This window comes from Podarcis erhardii (assembly GCF_964252035.2).
Source record: "Podarcis erhardii genome assembly, chromosome: 1".
Taxonomy (NCBI): Eukaryota; Metazoa; Chordata; class Lepidosauria; order Squamata; family Lacertidae; genus Podarcis; species Podarcis erhardii.
Genome location: NC_138497.1, coordinates 43,025,664 through 43,037,597, shown reverse-complemented (window position 1 = coordinate 43,037,597; position 11,934 = coordinate 43,025,664). Strand labels below are relative to the sequence as shown.

At 44.1% G+C, this 11,934-nt stretch overlaps 1 protein-coding gene across 1 annotated transcript; it reads right to left on the bottom strand.

Moving 5' to 3' along the window:
- Nucleotides 1-1,411: 1,411 nt before the first annotated feature.
- On the bottom strand, nucleotides 1,412-10,195 carry KNSTRN (kinetochore localized astrin (SPAG5) binding protein). Its single transcript, XM_081866240.1, has 9 exons — nucleotides 9,891-10,195; nucleotides 7,797-7,875; nucleotides 7,146-7,263; nucleotides 5,688-5,747; nucleotides 4,491-4,590; nucleotides 3,560-3,674; nucleotides 2,557-2,618; nucleotides 2,185-2,259; nucleotides 1,412-1,752 (listed from the first exon to the last, which is right to left on the bottom strand). The coding sequence occupies exons 2-9, from the start codon at nucleotides 7,864-7,866 to the stop codon at nucleotides 1,621-1,623; spliced, it is 732 nt and encodes a 243-aa protein (XP_081722366.1). The 5' UTR covers nucleotides 7,867-7,875; nucleotides 9,891-10,195; the 3' UTR covers nucleotides 1,412-1,620.
- Nucleotides 10,196-11,934: the final 1,739 nt, after the last annotated feature.

Sequence of the window (11,934 nt, the reverse complement as noted above, 5' to 3'; positions counted from 1 at the left end):
GCGCTAGCGGGTGGGGACTGGTTGCCCAATCAGAGGGGTGGGAGAGAGAAACAAGAGCCAATCGCTGCGAGGACGGTGCCTTAACCAAAGCCAAGGCTTTGGGTGGCCCCGCGGCGGGCGGCGCCTTCGCTCCCGCGCTAGCCTACAACCCTTTTCATGTGAAATCTCAAAAGTACTTTTTCCGGTGTGCGGCTGCTGTGGGGGGAAAAAGGCAAATCCCATGGTGGGGGATCGTTGGGAAGACGATCGAAGATAAAAGATGAAGCTCTGGACACCATGCCTCATGAAACGATTTTATAGAAGCAGGAAAGGGCAACCAAAATTACCAAGGAGACTGGAATAACCCCCTGCAAGGAAATGTTATAACATTTCAGGCTTTTTAATTTAGAAAAATGGCAAGCAAGGGGGGGTATGATTATGCTATTTATTTATTAATTGTCGTCTTCCCCACAAAAAGCAGAACTCATCTGGTATGGTTTTTATTTCATGTCCTATGGCTTGGTGGGGTGGTCGTGTACATGGCAATTTTTTGCACAACAAACCTTACCTTACCTTTCCTCTAGGCTTTGCCACCCAACTCTTTAATATTTTTAATTACTTAGCCAATAGCAAGTTTGCACCTTAATACACTCACATTACTTGATAGCTTATGAGAAGCTAAACTTGAGTACTTCATTGGTTTGAAATAAGGACCCCTCCCCTTTTAAAAAGTCAAGCATCAGGGTGTGAATAAACAGATGCAGTTGTGTAAATTCAGTTTTTAAGGAAACAAGGCCTCACAAGTCTGCAGTTCCATTACTATTGTCTTTCATTGTCCTGCCCTGATACTAAAGTGAAACCAAGTACAGTTGTGCCTTGGTATGCTGTTGTTTTGGCTCCTGAACGTCACAAACCCGGAAGTGAGTGTTCCAGTTTGCGAACGTTCTTTGGAACCCAAATGTTCTTGCTGCAGCCAATCAGAACATTCTTGCTGCAGCCAATCAGAAGCTGTGCTTTGGTTTCCGAACGTTTTGGAAGTTGAATGGACTTCCCAAACGGATTCCGTTCGACTTCCAAGGTACAACTGTACAGTAATACTAGTGTTGTAGACAGTCCTGAAATATACAGGAATACTTTCCTATTTTCCAAGCAGAAAGGAGTGGATTTATAGAACAGATACAGAATAAATCCTGTTTTTAATTTGATCAGAAATATCCCCCCCCCCCCGAAAAGGGGGGAACCACTGCACTGATTCCCAAATTTCCCCAAGAACTACTTGAAAACTGCTGTTGGCCTTGACAGACCACAATGCTTTCTATACTTGATGTAGCAATTGTAATAAGTTGTACTAGATGCTGTATTTTAAAATTCCATTTATATTGATTCTTTCTTTTATTTTATTGTATTAGAAAAAAAGAAATCCTACGTATGATTCTCATTCTAAATTGATTTTATTTTAATCAATTAATTACCCCCCAAAAATTATTTACAAAAAACAAAACAGAGAAAAGGAAAAAACCCCCAAAGGGTTTCAAAGACAAACCTTATTAAAACTATAAAGTTCCAAGGGATACCCCTGCTCTATATATTGGAGTCCAATAAGGAAGCAGATCAGCACAAGATTACATGGCTCAGTTCTTGTTATGATGAATTGAGTTCCTCTGCCTGATCCAAAATGGCAAACAAATCTTCCATTTCTCTATGAAAACGCTGCTCCTGCTCTAAGAAATGGGCCTGTTCCTCCTCCACCTGCTTCCATTTGTCGTGTGTCTTCTACGAGGAAAGAAAATTAATAGTTAATGTATTCTACACACAACTTGTATTTTCAGTTTTCAGAAAGGCAGCAACAACATTAAGTACTGAAGTCCATGAAGCTTATGCCATAATAAATTTGCTAGCCTTCAAGGTTTACACGACTTGTTTTCAGTTAGCAGGTACAAGATCACTCTGCAAAGTGGCTTGCTTGCAGTGCGAAGTTGCTGTCCGTTCAGGCCTTTCCCCTCTTGCCAAACAGAAGTAAGAAGTTTGCATACATATATGGAGGTGTGGTTGGCATCAGGTGAGCAGACAAGAAAAAACGTTTAGAAGAAAGGAATTTGTGTGGTGTTGGCTTTGTGTCTAGAGACCTAGCAGTGGTGGTGGTGGTCAGGCTTAAATGCTCTGTATGTTGGCAGTAATGGAGAAGGAAGACAATTCGTATTTTACCTGAAGACTCTCTTTTTGCTCTTTTGCCATCTGGGTGAATAGTTCAAGGTCAGTAGTCAGCTTCTCCATCAAGTCCTGAAAGAAAAGGCACAAGAAGGGGTTGACAAAGTGGGGTCCAGCCAGCATGTCCAATGGTCAGGGATGACGACAGTCGCCTAGCAACATGTAGAGGTCATCACATTGACTGCCATGCATCAGGGACAGCAGTTCTGTCAAATCCTGTCCTGGAGATATTCAGAAGGTATCTCCGTAGTTATTTAGGACCCATGACAGCTGGAACTCAGCAAAATACATAGAAAAAACTTTGCAGGTGGAGGGGAAGAGTCAGGCAAGCAGTTTCCTAGGGAAGAGGAAACGGGTTCATTCTCTCACCATTATTTCAGCCTGTGTCGTCTTGTTCTCCTCATCCTCTTCCAAAATTTTGTCACCTGTAGCTAATTGGAATGAAAAAAAAATTACAAGTCAGAACCATACATATGCCATTAATTTACCAGAAGCATGGCCTCCATTCCCATAGTTCTGGGACTATCCTTAATAAGCAACTCAAAATTTATTATTGAATTTATACACTGCCATTCATTCATAGATCTCAGGGCAGTTCACGACATAAAAATAAAGATAAAAACAAGATACATAATAAAAACAAGAACACCGCCCCACACAAACCAATAACCCCCTCCCCCATCTAAAACACCAAATTAAGAATTTAAAAGATTCTGCAGATCACAGTGTGATCGCATGGGGAGGGACTATAAGTTCAGCAGTGAAACACATGCATTCCGTGCAGAAGATTCAACCCCTGCCATCTCCACTTAAAGCCGCACTACTGGGAAAGATTTTTGCTCTAGGCCTTGGAGTGTGGCTGCCCATCAGTGGATAAGCTCGCGCTAGATTGACCAATGGTCCAAATTAACCTTAAAACAGTTTCATACATTCACTCCGATTTTTAACCTGTACTGAAACCCAGCTCATAGTCCTTTTTGCACATTCCTCCAAGAATACACAAAGGCAAATGTGGGGCGCTGGGCTCCCAATGTCAGCACATCCCCCTGACCCTGCTTCCAGCACTCCCATACACTCAGTGGGATAACCAAAAAGAAGCACCTAGAAGTGTACAGGTGTTCCTGTGTATGTCCCCTAATCACAGGAGGTCCCAAAAGGCCCTGCAACCTCCTTGCATCCAGTGTAGGAAGAAACTAAATAAGAAAGAAAGAAAGAAAGAAAGAAAGAAAGAAAGAAAGAAAGAAAGAAAAGAAATCACAGGGAACTTTATCCAAGGAATTTCAATTCCATTAAGACATTTGGGAGAAAGTCATGGTATACTGCAGATGTATACGTACAGGGGAGAGAGCAGAGAAGCAACTGTATTTTATACCTGGATCACAATTCCTAGCTGCCAAGATCAACATGCAGCTCTCCTGAAATTTCTTCAGCTTCTGGTTTTCTTTTTCCAGACTATCACACTGCTCCTTCGTATTCTTCAGATCTTTCTGCAAGTACAGATAACTAAACCAAACAGCAGAGCACCAGTTTTTATTAGGCCTTCAAGCATTTAAGGTTTGCTTGCCTGGCGCAGGAGGGATGAAAAACTACACACTAGAGGGAAGCAAGCCTGCCCTCCGCCCCGCATAGACCGCTGGCATGAGCAGGCATTAACAATATTTCTACAAGCCAATTTCTTGGATGGCCTTTTCAAAACCTGTTTAAATCTGGTAACATACAGTGGTACCTTGGGTTAAGTACTTAATTCGTTCCGGAGGTCCGTTCTTAAGCTGAAACTGTTCTTAACCTGAGACAACACTTTAGCTAATGGGGCCTCCTGCTGCCGCCACGCCGCTGCTGTGCGATTTCTGTTCTCATCCTGAAGCAAAGTTCTTAACCCAAGGTACTATTTCTGGGTTAGCAAAGTCTGTAACCTGAAGCGTCTGTAACCCGAGGTACCACTGTATTTTAAAATAACTTCACACACACACAGTGTGGCCCATTGGGCAAGTACAGTCCAATGAGCCAATGCCGGGACAAGATACCTTAGCATCTTGTCCCGGATTTGGTCTGCTGGAACAGACCAAAAGGGCTGCCTAGTACAGCATCCCGTTTCCCACAGTGCTCATCCAGATTCCTATAGGAAGCCCACAAAGAGGACACGAGTGCATCAGCCCTCTCCCAATGTTCTTCTCCAGTTACTAGTATTCAGAGGCAACATGCCTCTGATCTTGGGAGGTAGCATACAGCCACCATGGCTGGTAGCCATCAATGGCCTTCTTCTCCATGAATTTACCAGAATCAGAATCAAGTCTGTTTCCTACCTCTGCTTCCATCAGCTTTGAGCTCACTTCCCATTTAGCAGACTCCAACTGCTTGTTCTTGTTCCGGAGCTCAGCCTCCCGTCTGTATCTGCTCATAGGGCTATAGGATCAAAAACATATCACTGATGCATCGTGGATGAGCAGTTTGTCTGCATTTAACATTCAGACAAAGCTCACACAGAACACCATAGATAGAAAGAGGTAAATATACATGAGTTGTCATTTAAGACATGGGCAGAGGGGAGAAAGTAGATCCAGGTGTACCAGATCTTTGGGTAATTTACCCAGGTAAGGATTTCTGACTCCCAACTATTTATCAATAGCAGCAACAAAATGACTCCCTCCCAGCATCCCTGCCCTAAGTTACACAGCTGAAATGAAGACAGCTTGGGGGTAATTAGCATGCAAGGACTGGGCTCCGAAATCTTTTTCACCTTTAAATGTATGAAAAATGAAGATCCAGCAAACCTGCAGTTCCTAGTTCAGGGCCCTATGTGAGGAATATTCTAATCAAGAAGCACATTCTGACCAGCTTATGATAACAGCATTCACAGCTTTGCTATTTACTACTCTTGGACATTTCAGTGTTCACTGTGGATTCAGAAGTATATACAATCGTACCTTGGAAATCGAATGGAGTCCGTTCGACTTCCAAAATGTCCAGAAGCTCTTGCAGCCAATTGGAAGCCGCAGAAGCCCCGTCAGAAGTTTGACTCCCAAAAATAGTTTGCAAACTGGAACAGTCACTTCCGGGTTTGTGGCGTTCAGGAGCCAAAACGTTTGAGAACTAAGTTGTCCGAAAACCAAGGTATGACTGTATATAGCTGCACACTGAAGCTGCATGGTGACTTTAAAGAAAATCACATAATGCAAAATAAACATAGAAATACATCATGATGTTTATATGATATTCTGCATTTTCTTAAATGAGGTTATCACTTAAGAAATGTTAATTTGATCTAAATCCATTCCTATGTGGAATCAACAACAACATTTATTATATAGGTCGCCCTTTTCCCTGATGGGACTCAAGGCGGCTTACAGATAATAGTAAGAACCACAAAAAAATAGGGGGGGAAATCATTCAAAAAAATTAAACAGAATTAAAAAACTATATACATATATAGTCACGTTGTGAACGAGTAGGAAGCAGAGAAATAAAATGCATAAGAAACAGCTTTGCTTGGGGACACTCACGTTCGAGCTGTTGACGTTGCTGCTTTCTTGGGTGGTGGCTGTGTTGCCTTCTTCGTGAACCTTAATAGAGTTAAATAATGATATTTGTAGCTTTTCTTAATATTACAAAGCCAAACTAACTAACAGCTTGATCCTCTGAACATTTGCCATTATTTAAACCCAAAATTCCTTCACATCATTTGGTACATTTCATCAAGTGTAGAAATTGCAAGGAAGTAGCTTTTGGCTAAACATTATGATAAACCTATTAATTAATTATATTATTATTAATTTAATAATTAATAATTAAACCTTCCAAACCACCATCTCCAGGCGTTTTTACACATAAAATAATTTAAAACAATTAAGAACACAAAAAGGCAAATACATTTAAAACAAGGCTAACCATCCCAAAAAGTGGGAATTCAGGGTACAGATCCATTATGCAGCTGGTAAAGTATGTTCGAACATAACCTTCGACTGTTTCCAGAAAGTGCAGATAGAAATGCTATTGACAGAAATGCTATTTCACAGAACAGGGACAGCCACAGTAAAAGTCTTGCTCCTAGTTTGTATAGAGCAGGCTTCAGAAATCTTTGGAACTTGCAGAAAAAACTTGCAAATTGCAACAATCTACTAGATGCATAAGGGATAAGGCAGTCTCTCAAGTAACCTGGTCCTGAGCTGTATAAGAACTTAGAATAGTACAGGCTGGATGAGACTACATCAGGTGGTGGTGGGCTCACATTCACTTAGGGCAGGCATGTCCAAAGTCCGCTTTGGGGGCCTAATCCGGCCCGCTGGTTGGTTTAACCCGGCCCCTGTGGCAGTTTATTTCCTGGGGTAAAATCCTTTAAAAAAAGCTCAACAACCTTGGGCGGCTCTTTGGTTGGCCCCCACGGCCCTTCACTTCATCAAATCTGACCCTCTTTGAAAAAAGTTTGGACACCACTGGGACATTAAAGCAGAAGCTGGTTAGCAGAGGTTGCATAGCAATGCTGTACTTGCAGCTTGCGTCAAGCAGGGGATGGACAACGTGACCTCCAAGCTCCCTGTTAGTGCTGTTAGTTCTATTGATTCTAGGATAAAGCAGCACATTTGCTGAGAAATGTCAAGCAGTCATGTTTGTTGTTAAATACCAATGATTACAAGCTTTGTTTGCTTTTTAAAAGTTATTTTACAACACCTTTCCATTAAAAGAAGAGCTCAAAGCAGTCTGCACATCTAAACATGTTTTTATAAAAAAGCAGGGGCGGGAAGGCAGGACTAACAATAATAAAATAGAGAAGAGACAATAATGTCAACAGATCAGCTGGTAGAAGAGAGGCCTAAATGGGTAAGGAGTTCCAAAAACTAGGCATGGCTTTGAAGAAAGCTGTCTATTTCTTCATATCCCAGCCAAGTGCAACCCAGGTGTCTAGGGCACATTCAGTAGAGCTTCCATAGAAAATCTCAATGGTAGTATGCACTTATATTTACCTTTGATTTGTGTCTTTGAGGGCAGTACGCACAGGAACATTTTCACCAAAAGTGAAATCAGGAGCTTTTAAGGGGCCCAGGTCAGGTTTGACAAAACATTGCTTTTTTGACTGTGGATCTGCAAATAAGGAATCCATTTAAAAACAAAAGGAAACTTAATAACTCACACTATTCACAGCACCTCCCTCAGTCTCCACATTTAAAGAGCATTTGAAGACCCACTTTTTTTCTCCCTAAAAACCCACACCAGGCATTTAGAAAGGTAAATAGTTTGGCCCTTGTTTTACCTAGAGGACATTTCAATGCAGGCTCAATGAAGGTCTGTGCACATGGTGCCAACTTAAGGTTTGATCGCACGGCAGAGCTCAACTCAGGGCAAGCAGCTTATTAGAAAATTCTAGGCAGGACAGAGAATCTGTGGGCCTCTAAAAATTGCTGGACTCCAGCTCCCATCACCACTGACTATTGGCCAATGGGAGCTGGAGTGTTGCAACATCTAGAGGGCCACAGGCTCTCCAGCCATCCCCTAGCCTGGGAGATTCATCCTGGCTGCCACAGCTGTTAGGATGAGCACTTGAAGATGAGCAACATAGGGGTGAAAACACAGCTATATAGTAACAATACAGTAGTTCTCTCAAGAGCCTAACACACCTGTTGGCATACTGATCACTTTGGGCTGTTGGACGCTGTAGATAGGAATCCTGGACTTTTCATTCTCCATATTGAAAGCCTGTAAGAACAGGAAAGAAGCATTGCATGTTGGTTAGACAAACTGCTGCAACCTATAGGATGCATGAAGTGCAGGGACCACCTCAAGCACAAGCAATGAAACAAACCAGAGGAAAACACAGAACTACAAAATCCAGCAGTGGGTGAAGAATAAAGAACGCAGCAGCAAGTTACCTCCCTTTTTCAATCATGCTCCTTGCAGATTCTCTACTACACAGAGGGCTGATCTGAAAAAAGGGCATGCCCATACAATATGGCATCTATTTTGAATCTGCTGGCTCATCTCTCAAACTTGGAAATGCCAGCCCCACTTCAAGATGCACAGAACACATTGGCCCCATCACTAGGGTTTCACTGATAGCCTAGAATTTAAAGACATCATTTCCCAACAAGTTTGATCCACAGCACCTCTTTTATGAGCTTTATCATGACTGACTGATTTTAATCATTTTATTTGCAAGCCAGCTTCATCTTCAAGAGCTGCGTTATCAATCAGCTGACAGCATACGAATCAATCTGGATAAACTGATCCAAAAATACACACACACTCACACACAAAAACAAATCTCACTACAGCCAACCAAAGACAACCAACCACACCCTAGGCCACTCCCAACCTCTCTCACCACCAAGGAAAAACAACAAGCAAATAGTAAGAGAACCTATACAAGTGACGCTGACACAAAACCCCACACATACACTAAGTACAATAGAAGCATAACCACCTGACCCCACCCCACTCACAATTCCCCCCTTTCCTTCCTAACCTAATACTGTATGCAACACTAATGTCTCACAACAAATGAAAGTGATCTGTAGAAAACACAACTTGAAAAAAGAGACAATGCATGGATTTTTGTAAACTAAGAAATCTTTAATAAAAATATTAATTTTATTATTGTTTTTATTATTATTATTATTATTATTATTATTATTATTATAAAAGAGCTGCGTTATCCAAGGTGGTGAAGCAGAGACACAGCAGGCCCGAACTTTCCAAAGGTTGGGGAAAGCAATATGGCCAGAACATATGTCAGGGGTCTGCAAACTTTTTCAGCAGGGGGCCTGTCCACTGTCCCTCAGACCTTGTGGGGGGCCGGACTGTATTTTGAAAAAAACAGTGAACGAATTCCTATGCCCCACAAATAACCCAGAGATGCATTTTAAATAAAAGCACACATTCTACTCATGTAAAAAACACGCTGATTCCCGGACCGACCACGGGCCGGATTTAGAAGGTGATTGGGCCAGATCCGGCCCCCGGGCCTTAGTTTGCCTACCCATGTCATATGTCTTGCCCACTTCCCCGCAAGGGAATAGCTCTGTACACATCACAGGCAAACTGCAGCTTACAAGGAAGATACCAACCAGTATTGCAGCTGTGGGCAGTTTAAGGAGGCCGTCAACAAACTGGAAGGTGTCTAGAGGGGGAGACAAAAGATGTTGAGGAGCCTGGAGACCAGGTCCTATGAGGGAAGGTTGAAGGAGCTGGTTACACCTTGCCTGGAGAAGAGACAAAACAGCAGCCTACCAGCTCAATGCAAAGGTTGGGGTGGGGAAAAGCCCTGCGGGGGACAGAGCTGGTCTCCCTGAGGGTCAAGAGGGAGCCATGGCCTTTGCTGGAGGTCCAGGGCCAAGGGCCTTCTGGCGGTTCCCTTGCTGGGAGAAGCCAAGTTACAGGGAACCAGGCAGAGGGCCTTCTCGGTGGTGGCGCCTGCCCTGTGGAACGCCCTCCCACCAGATGTCAAAGAGGAAAATAACTACAGGTACCAAACTTTTAGAAGACATCTGAAGGCAGCCCTGTTTAGGGAAGCTTTTAATGTTTAATAGGTTTTTGTATTTTAGTGTTTTGTTGGAAGCTGCCCAGAGTGGTTGGGGAAACCCAGCCAGATGGGCGGGGTATAAATAAATAATAATAATATTTATAATTAATTATAATTATTATTATTATTGCGTGGGGGCGTCGTTTACTGCTGCACCTCCGGCCACGTATTTGCAAATACAACGCACACATACCCTTAAGTCTCCGGAGGCCTCCAAACCCGCAAAGACGAGCAGCACCCCGGGAACTTCCCTCGGCTCAGTGGATAACAAGCGTCAACGAGGTTAAGTATTTCTCCTGGGCATGTACAGAGCGCACCGCGTACTACCGGCCAAAGGCCGCAGCACAAGAGTTCCCTTCGGCTAACTGGACAAGGCCCTCGAGACACAACGGAGCGGACTCCCCTCCTCCTCCTCCTCCTTCGGCGCTTTATCTGGGCCGGCGCCGTCCGACTCCCGCCAGCGTTTGAACGGGAACCGACTCCAGTCACCGCGATACCACGCGAGAGTTCGAGCGAGCCGAGGAAGGAGCCCGCTGCGCAGGCGCCGAATTACTCGGCTTCTCCGGCTCTCCCCACCACCAAACACGGTGAAGCGGCGCCTGCGCAGGATGAAAAGTGAAGCATCTTCGACTCCTCCGACTCCGGCGCTGAAGGAGGATGTTGCCCTGCGCTACTGTGGGAAGCGGACGAGGAGAGGCTTAATAAGGGTTTTGCACGACGGGGCGTGTTATCGTTTAGGCCAGGGATGTTTTGGTTGTTGTTGCTCTGCTTTGAAGCGATGCGTAGTGAGGCTTATATCGGACAGATTTCCATGGGGAAAGGAAAGGAAGTGATCCTCGGGTTGCAGTCTTGCACGGACTAGCCTATGTATTTATTTCTAGGACACACCCGGCGTCGGGGGTTCTGTACCTTCAGCGCTGCTGAGAAACAATATGTGCCACCAAGTGTCGCTTTTCCCGTCACTGGCCTTTGAGGATAGGGGAATGCAGCTCTGCTGACACGTGTCCTGCTTTGCAAAGGTGACAATACACGTGTCCCTGAGCCAGGATGGCAAGTGGACAGAACAAGCCAGCCTGTAGTAATGACTGACACTTAGCAATGCCGGATACTCTCCACTCCATTCGCACCTTTCCGGTAGTTAGACAATGATCGTGTACACGCCATAAATTTAAAGCACAAACACCTCCCACAAGAATCCAGGGATTTACCCCTCAAAGAGCTATAGTTCCCCGCACCCCTAACAAAGTATAGCTCCCGGGATTCTTTTTGGGGGCTGGGGGTTAAATGTTTGGTGTATATTCCTGTCCTGTAGCTTTTTTTTTTTAGCCGAAAAACAAAAAGTCAACCTCATTATTTCCTGCCTTGGTTTTGCTTGTTGCACTCTAGCCTGAGACTCATATACGTCCTGGCAGTACATGTCCAACAGCTTCCGGTGAAATCCTGTAACGTTTCATGCCACAGATGTTCTGTGGGGGGTTGTCCTGCTTTTGTGCAAGTGGACCTAATGGTCAGAGGTACCTTTACCTTTACCCCTCCAAACAGCAGGAGAGCAATAATGTGGCGACATTGGATTGTGCGAAGCTGACATCCCCTCTCTAGTGTACTCCAGATGTTTTGAACTACAGTGGTACCTCGGGTTACAGACGCTTCAGGTTACAGACTCCGCTAACCCAGAAATAGTACCTTGGGTTAAGAACTTTGCTTCAGGATGAGAACAAAAATTGTGTGGCGGCAGCGCAGGGCACCAGTAGCTAAAGTGATACCTCAGGTTAAGAACAGTTTCAGGTTAAGAACAGACCTCTGGAACGAATTACCGGTAAGTTCTTAACCCGAGGTACCACTGTACAACTCTCATAATCCCTGACTGTTGATCATGCTGTCTGGGGTTGATGGGAGTTGGAGTTCAAAGCATGTGGAGCACCAGCTTGTGGGAGGCTGGTGTCAAGGAAAACTTACAGCCTTGCCCCTTTTCTAATTTAATTCAGTAAGCAAAAATGTTTGGTAAGAGGTTCCTTTACATTTTCAGTACATCTGTTCAGCTACTGCACACTTCTGTTTGCTTTACAGGATAGGACTGGCCTGCTGAGGAAATGCATGTGAACCCTCAGGGAAGAGCACAGTGGTACTTAGTGATGGAGGGAATGGGGGTATGTGTGTGTGAAAGTACAGAGAGCCCTGGATCTTGGTATGGGTGGTGGGTGGAACTCTGTCCATGTATCTGGATCTTGGTATGGGTG